The sequence below is a fragment of the Pseudoliparis swirei genome, chromosome 22 (assembly GCF_029220125.1).
Source record: "Pseudoliparis swirei isolate HS2019 ecotype Mariana Trench chromosome 22, NWPU_hadal_v1, whole genome shotgun sequence".
Lineage (NCBI taxonomy): Eukaryota > Metazoa > Chordata > Actinopteri > Perciformes > Liparidae > Pseudoliparis > Pseudoliparis swirei.
Window position 1 is genome coordinate 16,264,617 of NC_079409.1, and position 16,502 is coordinate 16,281,118.

Here is a 16,502-nt window from a genome sequence, read left to right on the forward strand (position 1 = left end):
GCCACCAGGGGGCGCTGAACTGCTGCTACACCCAAACCTGTTCAGAGCCTCTGCTCCGCCGCTGCGTCGCTCCTCCCATCCTCAGAGGCCTGGAGACACGAAACGAGTGCTGCGGCCGAGAAGTACCGATCTGCCACAGGGAAAGGACCACATGATGCTGGAGGTTATGAGTAACACCGCCTCTTCCCTCCTCCTGGCCTGGAGAGCAGGTTTCCTCCCCGACGCATAACTTCCACATGGTGTCAATGTCATGTGTTCTGCGGGGTGTGGACGGCGGTGCGGATGAATAGCTCGAATGTCCCACATGCATAATGCGAGAGGGAGAGAGATGGGCACGCAGCCAATCACACACACACACACACACACACTCCTATTGACTGCGTGACATTCAATACTGTGTGACGACTTCGGACTATTACGTTTCAGTCTCTGCTGACGTAACCAGAGCGGATACACTATTATATTTAAATGCTCATATTTTCGTCCTGGAGTACGACACGAAGACGACACACCGTTACGTGCATCGTCCCCGTGCGCAGCGTCGACGTTACGTCCCGCGGTGCCGTCAGAGTTACGCACGGAGGAACGCGGCGCCGCTATTGGAAAATATGATCAGTGCTGCTGTCCGCTGACGTGCCATCCCTCCTCCCTCCTCCTCCCCCTCCTCCCATCCTCTCGCGCCATCCCGTCAACCAGAGGTTTAAACCAGTCGGGATTACGATCGCAAATATGTGATTTTTGGCGTGGTACACATGCATCGGCCTGTTCGCTGTTCGAGGTTCCGAGAGACCAGATAGAAGATTTTTTTTTTTTTACAGCTGCTGATACTAAAAGGAAGGGGAAAAAAGAAACGCGCGTGCCGGAGCAGCTTCTGTGTTTGTGTGAAGGTTTCCTCGCGGAGGTTGTGTCGGGCGGGACAGCGGAGCATCGACTGAGGTGCGACCAGTGACACAACTTTCACTGGCATTTTCAGGTCTTTTCCTACTTTCTGTTTTTTTCTTCCAAACGGCTTCCGAGATCGGATGTGTGATAGTTATTGCGAGGCCCGTTCCCCCAGAATAACCCGAGCTGGGGACGCGCCGCTGCGGTCCAGCGGTTCTTCCCGGTGATGGGCTCAGATGTTGTCATAACGCGGCTCTGCGTGTGTAGCGCTCAGCTCAAAGTGTGTAACCGGGCCTGTTGTGCACTCTTTCTCCATCAGGTCCCCCCCACCACCGCCGCCGACCCCCTCTTCCTGATCCCAGCGATGCTACCCTGCCTGCGGAAAGTCCTGCGGCCCGCCCTCTCTCTGAGAGCCGGGACCGGGGTGGCCGCGGCCGGACCCGGCGGCCACCAAGCACCGGGCACTCCTCCGGTCCCCGGGTGGCTGGCGCAGCGGCGTCAGCTCGGCACGCACCCGCTGAACGAGCTCGTGGAGCCCCTCGACTCGCCCCGCGGAGCCAAGGAGTTTATTTACACCCTCCACCCGTCCGAGCGCACCTGTCTGCTGCGAGAGCTGCACAGGTTCGAGTCCATAGCCATAGCTCAAGGTAAGCGGGGTTATGTTCCATATAAGGTGAAGACAGCAGGGACAACACTCACACTACTGCTGTCCTTGTTTTAGTTTGTAAGCCATACATGACAGATATATAACGGACATCATCTTCTTGATAAGTGAATGTCTTATTGACATCATTTTAAAGTGATGGATAATGTTTTTTTGCATCTTAGTAAGCCGACCCTGACCTCTGACCTCCCTGAGAGGAAAGATCATTCATTGGCAGGGATCAATACAGCGTGTGTGCCATAACTGTCCCTCATGATGGGCCAACGATTCCCATCGTGTATCATGGCATCAGAGGTTTATCCATCAGGATAATCCCTGGAGTGTCACAAGTCCACTGCACCAACACTTGTTCTCATTTGATGAAACCTCTTCTTCCTGCACTCAAAGAAATGACTCATTGGATGAACTCAATTAAATTGTTGACAGGTTTTCCATCCAATAATTATATGCAACTCCAACTCAAATTTAGCACATCAGTGCAATAAAATGTAATTAAGTTAGTCCAACTCATTTGAATCAAATACATCTAAAATAAAATAACGATATTCATTAAATTAAATTAATTTGTGTTTGTCCAACTCAAAATATAAACTAACTAACTAACAAAATATGCAAACTCCACACAGAAGGAACGACCCGACTGGGAATTGAACCCACGGCCCTCTGGCTTTGAGGCGACAGTGCTAGCCACTACACCACCGTACAGCCCTGAAAGTGTCTTCACCTTGTAAACAACTGATTTTCAGCTGGCGCATGCGCAAAGGGTAGTCCTCAATGAAACACATTTATTTTGAGTTGATATGCACACCATCTAACCTAAATAAATCTAATAAATGAAAGTATTCATACATTTTGTGTTCCACCCATGAAATATAAATATCTATTTTTGTAATTGATTTATTTAAATGTATCAAACAATATTTAAATGTGTCACCTCGAAGAAGGGCTTGAATCGTTTTTGTGAGTGTAACCTAAATAAATCTAATAAATGAAAGTATTCCTACATTTTGTGTTACACCCATTCAATATAAATATCTTCGTTTTGTAATTGATTTATTTAAATGTATCAAACAATATTTAAGTGTGTCACCTCTAAGAAGGGCTTGAATCATTTTTTTGAGTGTGTTACATAAACTACCAGCCTCTCTGTGCGCTGTACACCAGGCTCCTTTAACTCATTTAGCATCAGACTGCTGAATGTGGAACACACATGCATCTGTTGCTATAATTAGGTCATGTCTGTAATGTTTCTCCTTATATGTGAGGATAAGGTTAGTTAATAATGTTCTATGTGGTGATTACAGCGATGGCAGTGAAGACAGTAGCAATGATTGTCAAGCTTGGACGGTTATATTGCTGAACAGATGACAGACCATCATACCTTTACTGATAATTACTGAACAATACGATTTCACCCCGTCGGATTCCAACGAAATCCAGAAAGTCGCCCATCCTCATTCCCACTTTGTCTCCAGACTGAGGAAATGAGACAGAGAATTGAGCTGGTCGTCATTATGAGGCATTTCAATGAGATTCTCCATACTCGGAGATCCAGATAGTACGTTGTTGTTTTCCTGTCGGGTGCTGATGAGTGCATCCTGTCCAAATGCTGTGCAATATCAACACAGAAATATCGGAGAATATAAGGCTTTAAAAAAAGATTAAAAGCAGACCGTGTGTCATGAAAATGAAGAGATGCCATGATATCTTGAGCTAGATTTTGAGCTTCCATGAAATGCTCCACAGGCCTTTACAGCACGTGAGGTTTTGGTGTCAACCCTAACCAGAAAGATTGACCCACACAACTTCATATTTTGACAATTCAAAACCTCAGATGAGAGAACCGTGTTAGTCAGTGTTGGGAGGAGACGATGGAGGACGGCTCCTTGGCTGTGTTCTCACCTGTGGGGCCTGCCCGGCTGGAGCTCGCTGACATGCTCACCTTCACGCTATAAAAACCCTCTGGGATTATCTTACCTGCTATCTGTGCCGGGCTGCAGTCCAGCTGAATCAGTGATTGCTGCACCGGTCGACTCCCTCTCTCGCTGACTTGCCAGCTGAGGGATTGATTTAGTTCGACAGGCTCATCCACAGCCACCATCTTCCTGCCCAGAGGATGCAGGCCACCTGGAGCAAAGCCCTTATTTTCCTGATGTTTATTCATGCAGGTTTGCTGAACGGTGTGGAAAGTGGAGCTTGAAGCTCCCCGACATGTCTTTGTACTGGGCGGTCCTCGGGGTTAATGAAGTCTACCGCAGGAAGTCCACGCTGGTTCAGACATATTAACTGAATGAATTCACCTACACTGTGCTCTAAGATTAAATAAATACATGTTACGATACAAGCTGCCCGCCTGAACATTTAGACAGTTTGTTTTCAGCAAACTGTTGTACGTTTACACATCCTGTGAAGACACAGAGCAACATCAGCATTTCTTGTGAGTTGTATTCCAGGTCTTCTTGCTCAATTCAAGCCCAATATTCTCTCTCCTCTTAGCTCTGTTTTCGGTCCCCACCAACTCCTTAAGGAAACATCTGGCTCTTTCGCTGCTAAGTGCTCCACTGTGAGCATCACCGGCTAGTTGCTTACTTGGTGTGCCGTGTATTGCCGGGCGGGGTAGCACACAGTCTGTACCCAGAGTGTTACGCTGAAAACAGCCCCGACTGCTTCAGACGTACACCAGAACAATAACGTTATCAGCTGTAAAGTTGAAAGATGCGTAAACACTCTGCAGAGCTGAGAACTGCAGTGTCGGTAGAACATTAAAGTTGTGAAATGTGTTATCTGTCAGGTCTGAATCATTGCGCTGTGAAGGCAGATTAGATGACTCAGAGAAAGAATCAGAGTGTTGCCAAATCCATCAGGAGGGCAATGTTATGCAAACGGATGGCTCGAGAACTTTTGACGGTTTTTTCGTTCTCTCTAGTTTCCATGTCTATATGTCCAGTGAATTTGCAGAGTTTCCGATGTTTTGTTCTTTATTCTCCAGGCAAGGTGGCAGGGAGCAGCATCAGCCGAGATTCTGTAGTTAGGAAGTCGTAAGCACATTCTCCTTACTGGAGGGGATTTAGGGTCCATTCAGAAGGTTTGAAGACCTCGTGTACAGGTAGAAATGCCCCGTCCTCAGAGAAATGGGAGGAAAGAAGGAGAGACGTTTAAAGAAAGAAAGGAAGTTAAAAGACAGAGGGGAAGGTGGGATGAGAGCAGAGGTATTTAGAGGATAAACAGACGAGAAAGGATGGGGAGGAGAAGCGAAGACGTTGGAGGAAAAAGCCCAAAACCACATTTGGTTCAAAGTTACCCAGATGTATTTAATGAGTAGATTGATACCAATTTCTTTTAGTTTGACTCGATACAGAAAGAATAAAAACAAATGAACTCGTGATATCAACATACTTCAGCGTAGAGAGGTGTTTCAAAGACATGAATCAAGACCCATCAGGGACATTTTGTGATTTATTTTCACGACAGTTTAGGAGAATATAACTCAGCAGAAGTGTAACACCTTTAACACGTGTGACCTACAGCAGCATCCTCATGAGTCATGGTCACGAGATCTCAGGAAAGACGCTGTCAGAGACCAGATTATTGATTATCCCACTGGCCTTTACATGGTGCAGAAATATACATATTTGTAGTGACTAATACGGGGACCGGGATATTCATATCAAACAAAGAACATATTAATTATTAAGTTGGGAGACATTACAGAAGGCTCTACGTGGTGATTCTCATTGTGAGTGTATGATATCAATAGAGATCGAAAGGAAATAAAAGGACCTCACTGTAACTTTGATTTTCAAGGTACCATGTTTGAAATAAAGCATGATACATGTGGGAAATAGGACTGTGGTATATGTGTTTGAATATTAGTTTGAATTAGTTTAATTTTTTTCCTGAAGGACAAACTTATCACTTAACCTATATACCCGGTCACAAAAGACATTTTTTCTTTTACGTTTTAACACATTTTAAGGCATAATTTATATGATATTTGACACTGTATAGGTCATAAACTTTGCAGAGGAGAAATAATCTGAACAGGATTAAATGCTGATCTATGGAACCAATTTCTAACAGACCACCAGGAACATCGAGTATTCGGCTATTGCATATTAAATTATCATTTTCAATTTACAAAAATACAGAATTCTTCTTCCATCGTGAAAGAAAAAGCAACAATTTGGAGAAGGAAAAGAGATGGAGATGGAGTAGACTCAAGAATGAATGAATGAGTGAGTGAGTGAACAGCCAATCAGAGGGGCTTCTGTTCCATCTGGCCCTGTGTGATCACCAGCTACTCAGTGACTCAGTGACATCCATTACACCAACGTGGCTTTCCTTCTGTCCTGCTGGAAGAAAATGTGAGGAAGACGAGATGGAAGCAATTTATCCACATGGTTCAGAGTGTGGAGAAGTACTGAAGGGGGAAAGGGGGAAAGCTGATGGGAGATGCAAAAGAGGAGAAAAAGGATGTCTGGTTTCTCCTTTTACTTTCACCTCAGTAACCATTGAGGCTGCAGTGCTAAATCTAAGAGGCATGAACAAACCTCCTCTGCATTTCTTTTTCTGTAACCAGCTCGTCTTACATTAGTCTTAAAATGTAAAATCTCTGCTCAAAGCGTTGCTGTCACGGTGCCTGGGGATATCATATTCCTCCTTCTTTGTCTAGGAAACCATCTTAAAACTGATAAAGTTATTATTGTTGGAGATTTTAATATCCATGTGGATGTTGATAATGATTGCCTTAGTGCTGCATTCATCTCCTTGTTGGACTCGATTGGCTTCTGTCAGAGAGTACAGAAACCCACTCACAGCTTTGGCCACACGCTTGATCTTGTTCTTACTTATGGCGTTGACATTGAGCATTTGACCGTCTTCCCACAGAATCCTCTTCTGTCAGACCACAACCTCATAACTTTTGAATTTATACTACCGGAGTGTACTCCGTTAGTCAAAAGTTTCTACACCAGATGTCTAACTGACAGTGCTGTAGCTAAATTTAAGAAGCGATTCCTTCTGTATTTGATTCGATACCACGTCTCAATATAACAGAGGACTCCTGGTCTAACTTTAGTCCGTCCCAGATTGATCATCTTGTTGACAGTGCCACAGGCTCTCTGAGAATGACACTGGACTCGATAGCCCCTCTGAAGAAGAAGACAGTGAGGAAGAGGAGGTTTGCTCCCTGGTATAACCCTCAGACCCGCAAACTGAAGCAAACGTCACGAAAGCTTAAACGCATATGGCGTTCAACTAATCTCGAAGAATCTCGCTTAGTTTGGCGAGATAGTCTTAAAATATATAAGAAGGCCCTCCGTAATGCCAGAGCAGCCTATTACTCATCAGTAATAGAAAAAAATAAGAACAACCCCAGGTTTCTCTTCAGCACTGTAGCCAGGCTGACAGAGAGTCACAGCTCTGTGGAGCCGAGCATTCCTATAAACCTCAGTGGTAATGACTTTATGAACTTCTTTAATGAAAAGATTTTAACTATTACGGACAAGATTAATATTCTCTTGCCCATAACCAGTGCCAATCTGTCCTCAAGTGGAATGGCCTTGGAAACCACTGTATGCCCTGGTGTATATTTGAGGGCTTTTCTCCCATCAACCGTGACCAATTATCTTCAACGGTTTCTACTTGAACACGCTACCTGTCTCTTGGACCCCATCCCGACGAGGCTGCTTAAAGACGTTTTGCCTTTAATTGGCGGCTCTCTATTAGATATTATCAATGTGTCTCTGCTAACAGGCCACGTACCACACTCCTTCAAAGTGGCTGTTATTAAACCTCTCCTGAAGAAGCCCACTCTGGATCCAGAGGTGTTGGCTAACTACAGACCGATCTCTAACCTCCCTTCCTCTCCAAGATCCTTGAGAAAGTGGTCGCAAATCAGTTGTGCGACTTTCTACATCATAATAGTTTATTTGAGAAATTTCAATCAGGATTTAGAAAACACCACAGCACCGAGACGGCACTGGTGAAAATTACAAATGACCTCTTAATGGCAGCAGATAAAGGACTCCTCTCTGTACTGGTCTTGTTAGACCTTAGTGCTGCATTCGACACCATTGACCATGACATCCTGTTACAGAGACTGGAGCAGTCGATTGGCATTTCAGGCACGGCACTAATTTGGTTTAAATCCTATTTATCAGATCGATCTCAGTTTGTATTTGTAAACGATGACGCCTCGATAACCACCAACGTTAATCACGGAGTTCCACAAGGTTCTGTGATTGGACCAATTTTATTTACTTTATACATGCTTCCTTTGGGCAATATTATCAGGAAACACTCCATAAACTTTCATTGTTATGCAGATGATACTCAACTATATTTATCGATAAAACCAGAGGAGAGCAACCAACTCGGTAAAATTCAAGCATGTCTTAAAGACATAAAACATGGATGACCTGCAACTTCTTGATGTTAAACTCAGACAAAACCGAAGTAATTTTAATCGGCCCTGAGCACCTCAGAGATCAATTATCTGGTGATGTGGTTTCTGTAGACGGCATTGCCCTAGCATCCAACACCACTGTAAAGAATCTTGGCGTTATCTTTGATCGGGACTTGTCCTTTAACTCCCACGTAAAGCAAATCTCAAGGACTGCATTCTTTCATCTACGTAATATTTCAAAAATCAGGCACATCTTGTCTCAAAAAGTTGCAGAAAAATTGGTTCACGCGTTCGTTACTTGAGACTGGATTACTGCAACTCCTTATTATCAGGCTGCTCTAATAAATCTCTTAGGTCCCTCCAGTTGATCCAGAATGCTGCAGCTCGTGTTCTCACTAAAACTAAGAAAAGAGATCACATCACTCCTGCACTAGCTGCTCTGCACTGGCTCCCAGTAAAATCAAGAATCACTTTTAAAATTCTTCTCTTAACGTACAAAGCCTTGATTGGTGATGCACCATCATATCTTAAGGAGCTTGTAGTACCATATTGCCCCACTAGAGAGCTACGCTCACTAAATGCGGGACTACTTGTAGTTCCTAGAGTCTTAAAAAGTAGAATGGGAGCCAGAGCCTTTAGTTATCAAGCTCCTCTTTATGGAACCAGCTTCCAATTTCAGTCCGGGAGGCAGACACAGTCACCTCGTTTAAGAGTAGACTTAAGACCTTCCTCTTGACAGAGCTTATAGTTAGGGCTGAATCAGGTTCACCTGGTCCAGCCCCTTGATATGCTGCTATAGGCTTATAGCTGCCGGGGACGTTTAGGATGCACTGAGCACCTACCTCTTTTTCTCTCCTTAAGGATGAATTTTCATCTCTCAATCACACGTTACTAACTCTGCTTTCTCCCCGGAGTCCTTTTGACTTCACGTCTCATGGGGTCATCGGACCCTATGAGACGGCATAGATCCTATCTGCCTGATGGATTATCGAGGTCTGGGTCGTGGAATTCCTGCTCCTGACTACGCCACTGTCCTGTTGAGACTCCACCCACTGTTGAGACTCCGCCTCCTCCTCCCACCGCCATCTGCCTGATGGATCGTGGAGGTCTCCATCGTGGAATATGCCTACTATGAACTATTCATACACTGTCATATTCATTGAATGTATTTTAACTCTAAATCTGTCCTTCTGTACACATTACATGTATTGCATCTGTCCATCCTGGAGAGGGATCCTCCTCTGTTGCTCTCCTGCAGGTTTCTTCCCTTTTTTTCCCCCTGAAGGGTTATTTGGGAGTTTTTCCTGGTCCGATGTGAGGTTTTGGGGCAGGGATGTCTATGTGTACAGATTGTAAAGCACTCCGAGACACATTTGTAATTTGTGAAATTGGGCTATACAAATAAACTGAATTGAATTGAAAACTGAATCTCACAGCCTTTTAGATTATAGCCTTCTGGCCTAAACTAAAGAACAATGGAGGAGCCCCTTCTTTCCCTCCGGTCTGCCTCAGCTCATGAGGTCTTACGCGAAGTGTAGGCCTATGTCAAAATCACATTCACTGTTGCATCACTTGCATGATGCTAGGAGTGTATGTCTAATTCACATACAATGCTGCATGATGCCAGTTTATTTTATTGTCCTTTTTTTGCTTTTCTCTCTTTTCTTTTCTTTCACGTTTGTCTTAGTTACGGTCGTTACGGCGACACTGGACCATAACTACTTTTTCGATACTTCTACTGTGGCTTTTGTTCACTTTGTCGTGAGTATCGGTGAGCCGCACAAAACAATGACTGGGACCGTCGCTCGCTCAGCTGATCGCGCTGTGCAGGCCGAGCTTCGCCGCCAAGAGACAGACCTGTGATCCCGCTGGAGCCACGGAGAAGGCCCGGTTGCAGATCGGGTGTCAAACGAGGAGATACAAACCCTCGGTACCGCGATCATAACGGGAACGTGAGGTCTTTGGCGAATAAGACGGATGAGCTCGGCGCTGGTAATGACCGAGAGGTCTTCCGTGAGAGCAGTCTCTTGTGTTTCACTGAGACGTGGCTGCGACTATCCGGATCACAGCGCCTTTTGCCCGGCTTCAGGACTGTTCGGCTGACAGAGACAGAGCGGTAAGATGAGGGGGCGGATCGCTGTTTATGTGAATGAACGGTGGTGCCATCCGGACCATATGTGCGTGAAGGAGCGCTTCTGTCCCGAACATTGAAAACTTGGGGGGATGCGCCCGCATTATTTGCCGAGAGAGTTCGCCATTGTGGTTGTCGGCATCGCCGCCATCAGCTGACGCTGAGGAAGCTGTGGACACCATCCACTCCACTGTGTCTGCTCTGCTGAATCATCAGCCTGGAGCATTCATGACTATCACTGGTGACTTTAACCACACCACATTGGAAAAAGCTCTGCCAACCTTCCATCAATACATAGACTGCCCAACAAGGAACAATAAAACTCTGGACTTGCTGTATGCTAATACTAAGGACGACAGTGCCACTGCCCTTCCCCTCGGCAGGTCTGATCATGACCTGGTCCGCTGACACCCAGGTATGTTCCTCTGGTGAAGAGGCTGGACCACCAGGACTGTGAGGAGGTGGTCTCTGGAGGCCAGGACTGCTTCGAGTCAACGGACTGGGATGTGCTGTGTGGACCGCACGGGAGGACATCAACAGTATGACCGACTGCATCACGGAATACATCAAGTTCTGTGAACACACCACCATCCCATCACGGATCAGCGCTGCTTCCCCAACAACAAGCCCTGATCACCAGGGACCTGAAGGCGCTTTAACATGAAGAAAGCTGCTTTCAGGTCTGGAGACAGGGATGAGCTGAGGAAAGCCCAGCGCAACCTGAAGGTGAAGCTCAGGGAGGCAAGGACTCCACAGGAGGAAGCTGGAGGCCAAACTCCAGCTGAACAACACAAGGGAGGTGTGGTCTGGCATGAAGCAGATAACTGGCTTCAAGGTGGGAGGAGACAGCCAGGGGCCTGGAGAGGGCCAACGAGCTGAACTGTTTTTCAATAGGTTCAGTTCACAGCCCTCCCTCCTCCACACATCACACCTCCCAAACACCTCCTCCCCTCTGTCCCCCTGCTGAGCTGCACATCCACCGAGCCCTCCCTCCACCCTCCCCTCTCTGTGACGACTGACCAGGTGAGAAGACAGCTGGAGAAACTACACCAGCGCAGAGCTGAAGGTCCTGATGGCATCAGCCCCAGGGTCCTAAAGACCTGCGCCACCCAGCTGTCTGGTGTCCTGCAGCTCAACCTCAGCCTGAGGCTGGGGAAGTCCCGTGCTGTGGAAGACGCCGTGCCTGGTCCCTGTCCCAAAGAAGACGGCACCAGCTGGCCTCAACGACTACCGACCGGCCGCCCTCACCTCCCATGTGATGAAGGTGCTGGAGAGGCTGGTCTTGGCCCACCTCCGCCGCAGGTGAAATCATCCCTCTGCAATTTGCTTACCAGCCTCATGTGGGAGTGGACCCATCATCTACCTGCTGCAACGAGCTCAGTCGCACCTGGATGGAACCGATGTCTCTGTGAGAGTCACTTTCTTTTCTCCAGTGCATTTAACACCATCCAGCCACTGCTGCTGAGTGAGAAGCTGCGGTGGGGGTGTGTGGAGCTGCACCATCTCCTGGATCACTGACTACCTCACAGGCAGACCACAGTTTGTCAGAATGGGCCGTGTGCTGTCTGGAACGGTGGTCAGTGATGTCGGAGCCCACAGGAACTGTTCTGTCTCCTTCCTCTTCACCCTGTACACCAGTGACTTGTCATGCCATCTGCAGAAGTACTCTGATGATTCTGCAGTGGTCGGATGGACGGGAGGAGGAGTACAGGGCAGTGGTGAGTGACTTTGTAAAGTGGGCAGACCAGAGAGATGGTGGTGGACTTCAGGAGGAAGGCGACTGCTCCTACCTCTGAGTGTCCTGGGAGTGGACGGACATGGTGGAGGAGTACAAGTACCTGGGGCCACCCATCACAGCCGACTGAACTGGAAGGCCAACATCAACGCTGTGTACAAGAAGGGATGAGTCGCCTCTTTTCCTGAGAAAGCGCAAGATGCTGGAGTTATTCTACCAGTCGGTTGTCGCCAGTGTGCTGCACTTTGCCATTGTCTGCTGGGGAGCAGCATCGGAGGTGACACCAGCCGCTTAACAAACTGGTTAGGAAGGCTGGCTCCATCATCGGCTGCCAGCTGGAGCACCTGGAACAGGTGGTGGAGAGGAGGTCGTTGAAGAAACTGGTGTCCATATTGGACAACCCGACCACCCTCTCCACCACCTCCTACAGGGACAGAGGAGTACTTTCTCCAGCCTCACGCTCCGCTGCCACAAGGAGAGATACAGGAGAACATTCCTGCCGACGGCTATGAGGCTCTACAACAGTTCACCTCTTGCCAGATCACCCTAACCCTTCTTATATTTTGTGTTTTGTTTTTTTTATCCTTGTGTGTTGCTGCTACTGACTTTAATAAAGTATATATCTATCTATCTATCTATCTATCTATGGTGGTGTGACATGTTCCCTGCTGTGACCCACCACCACGCACACACAGAAGTGACTCTCTTCAGTCTGGCATCAAATAAAGTGGAGGCATCAGCATCGTTGAACATTTCGTCACATAGACTGTGAGAATACGCGGTGTGTGTTAATTGAGTGAGGTTAGCGGCCAACCACAAAGCTGCAGACATTCATAACTAACCAGTCTTGTTGTGCCAAGCAGATTTCAGACTGAACTGCAGTGGGGGCTAAACCCCCCAAACTAAGTCATACCTGCGGATGCTGGAAAACAAGAAGGCAGAGCGATGATGATGATGATGATGATGATGAGTAAGTTGTTTTCCTTTCAAGGATACTTTTGTTCTGAACACACATGGGACCCAGGACATGGAGAGGCTGGCGGTGGAAAGAATATTGTTTTTATATCCAGGGATTTGGATGAATAATAATAATAATAAATTTGATTTATATAGCGCTTTAGATAATACGCAAAGACACTTTACACACGTTTAAAATCATCACAAAAGCGTATAACATTTTAGCATGTCAGAAGATTATTTTACATATAATGTAAAATGATGTATAATGTACCGGAGGTGCAGGTACATAATAATGACACAAGTTAGTTGTTAGCAAGCTAATGCTATATGTTAGCGAGCTAATGCTATGCGTTAGCGAGCTACTTAAGTTAGCTAAAGTACTTGCAAACGGGATATTGCATAGCTTTTTGGATTTATCAACACAAACTATAGTTCAAAAGGCTTTAGCTTAATTTACAGAAATAAAGTTAGTCTGAAACTGCCTTTTGGACAGAATGAGAAGGCCACGTTTCCCCGTTCGTCCTGCCGGTGCCTCACTCTTGTCTTCCTAAAGGCTCTGTGTGTTTTTTTCAGTTTGGCTGCTTATGGAAACTAAGCTGTGGGTTCTTTACCCTGTCAGTGCATCACCAAGTGACACGGAGGCCCCTTCACACATTGCAAAATGAATGCAGAGTGATGGAAGTGTTTTCCCCTCCGGAGTGGGCACGACGTAATTGCATCTCCATCTGAGAGAGAGAGCCTTCCAGTTGTCGATCAGGCACCAGTTAGAATAATGTGATGTAAGATAAGAAAGCTGTAGAAGGAGACGGCAGCATATGCCTCTTCTTCCTCGTGAAACCTAGACAGATGGATCGAGACACGAATCAAATTACTCTCGCACCACAGAAGCCCAGGCAATAATAGTATGCACAGCAGGATGTGTTTGATATTCAAGGGTGTCTTTGATTATGTAATCCTGTCCATTCTATCACGAGGTCATGATCTTGAGAGTGCAAAAGACAGGGATCTGTCACTTTCTGCCTTTTTCACGGGACAATATGACCTCGACAGCCAACACACCTTCACTTTGTTGTTCCCTCCAAACTGTCGTCCCTTTCATTGATTGTGCTCACTCCTTGTGTTCGTATCTGCCGCGCTCTCATTCTGTCCTTCCACACTTCTATGAGATGTACCAAGACACACGACACATCATACCTCCCAGGTTTCTCCTTGGTTCGTACCCGGGCCCCAAGAGGCTGCTGTCACTGACCTTGCGACGCCGTCGCTATGGCTGCTGAAATCACCGCAGTCACACAAGACTAAAGTCAGCACTTTGTAGATTATACGGTTTATTTTTTCACACCCTGCATTCACTGCGCTGTAGGTTTAACTCGGAAAGATATCTCCCTTGACTGGTCCCCCTCAAAGATATTAAATTTATATAGAGGGGATTTATAATAGTGGATGTTTTTTTCTTGTTAACAGTGTTAGAATGTTTTATTGTATTTACACATTCGGCAGTGACTGAGTCCAATAGTCACTCCCCTCACAGCTCTGCTTCACTCTCCACTAACTGCCATAATGCTCTAATTTGTTTACACACTTGCCACTAATCTTTTATGTTTGCAGTGCGATGCTCGGGATAGAGTGTCCATTACTCTTTATTTTTATGCTGATCCGACCATTTTCCAGTTTAAATGTAGGAGAGTTGTGCTTTGAGTTTGCTCTGGTCAACTCCATATAAGAGTATGTTCATTCCAACTGAACTAATAAATACAGTAAATAGTTTTTGCTGTTTCAGTAAAGCGGGATTCAACATGTAGCTCACTAGCAGTAAGGTAAACAATAGAGAGGGACATGGCTGAAACCACATGAAAATATTACAGAGTGGTTCTTCACCACAATTACAAATGTTATGCACAAGCAGAAAGATGCAGCTTTGTGTTGTAAAACTGGACCTCAATAAGCAGCTTTGTCAAATAGTTTGTTAGTCAATATAGTTTGTGTCAATGTTGCACAATGTGCTCTGCGCTTGCTGATATGAACAGTGACACACTAAACAATAGAAGAGAGGCAGGAAGATGTCTGTACACAGCTACACAGCGGTTCTCATGAGCAAGAATAAGTCAAAACACCTGTGCGTGTGTTTCTGTGTGGACCATTGGTGAGTAGGAGTCTTAATTCTAGCAATCTGATCAACAATCATTAAACATCCAAGGCCAGGTGTTTGCAATTAACTGCAATTGTTCTCGCATTGGATGGTAGAACACCAGCTCGACTTGTTGTTGCCAGCGTTGAGAAACCGTTGCTGTGAGGGAGAAGGCTGCTGCAGGATTTGGGTTTACTCGCAACCAACATGTGGTGAGCGTTTACGGTAATACAGGTGGAAACTCCATCAGTGCCGCTCCCATAACGCGCACTACGCGCTGCGCGTAGGGCACCAAGTCCTGAGGGGGCACCAAAAAATAGGCAACTAAAAAAATCCTCATAGTTATAATTATTATAATGCCGATATTATTTGAGTCTTGCAATATTGGGCACCTTTTAGGCATGTACAGGACTGTCTCAGAAAATTAGAATATTGTGATGAAGTTCTTTATTTTCTGTAATGCAATTAAAAAACAAAAATGTCATGCATTCTGGATTCATTACAAATCAACTGAAATATTGCAAGCCTTTTATTCTGATTTATTGCTGATTATGGCTTACAGCTTAAGAAAACTCAAATATCCTATCTCTAAATATTAGAATATCATGAAAAAGTATACTAGTAGGGTATTAAACAAATCACTTGAATTGTCTAATTAACTCGAAACACCTGCAAGGGTTTCCTGAGCCTTGACAAACACTCAGCTGTTATAAATCTTTTTTTTTACTTGGTCTGAGGAAATATTACAATTTTATGAGATAGGATTTTAGAGTTTTCTTAAACTGTAAGCCATAATCAGCAATATTAAAAGAATAAAAGGCTTGCAATATTTCAGTTGATTTGTTATGAATCCAGAATGTATGACATTTTTGTTTTTTTAATTGCATTACAGAAAATAAAGAACTTTATCACAATATTCTAATTTTCTGAGACAGTCCTGTATATCACAAAACAGGCAGAACAAGAGATATATTTAATTGCTTAGCACCCTCCCCCCCCGTCCCCCCATCGCCACCGCTCGCCATGGGTGCCCTTTCCTATCTCAAGGTGTTATGCTTAGGGCACCAACATGGCTAGCAGCGGTACTGCTCTCCATCATCATGTGATGTCAAATGCACGCTCTCCCATCACATCTCTGTTGTGTTTCCGAACCTGCAGGGGAAGCCTTTGTAAACTGCTTTTAGTGTGAGCTATTTTAGGCTGGGTGCCCATTTTAAAATGAAGAGGAAATGAGGCTATTTTATTCTATTTTAATCCGGCCGCTTGTGGTTTTGCTAATTGTCAGGGGAGATATTTTCAAGAATTTGTCGTCGGTTTCAGGCCTCCACAGCTGCCTTTAATTGGCACTGGGGGAATAGTGTGTGTATTTATTTGTCTACCTGCCATATAGAGTTCACTGACCTCGCAGGGAGGAAAAGAGTACCTCAGTTTGTGTTGTTTCATGCCCCAATGCTTTGTATTTTCCACTCACATTTAGCAAGAAACAGTAACCTGACTGGTTAATTCTGCATTTACTGGGAGCATACTTATTATTTCCCCCGCGGCAGACAAGTTATTTAAAATTGAGAGAGCAATAGCATGTGAGCGGTTGTTAAA

The 16,502-nt window shown here is 45.5% G+C and overlaps 1 protein-coding gene across 1 annotated transcript in view; it reads left to right on the forward strand.

The window, feature by feature from the left end:
- The first annotated feature begins 670 nt into the window (after nt 1–670).
- The window catches only part of LOC130213406 (transmembrane protein 65-like), a 41,557-nt gene continuing 25,725 nt past the window's right edge, over nt 671–16,502 (forward strand). Inside the window, exons 1-2 of the mRNA XM_056445004.1 lie at nt 671–936; nt 1,202–1,529. Coding sequence (XP_056300979.1) covers nt 1,247–1,529 — 283 coding nt within the window. The 5' untranslated portion in view covers nt 671–936; nt 1,202–1,246. The remainder of the gene's footprint in view (nt 937–1,201; nt 1,530–16,502) is intronic.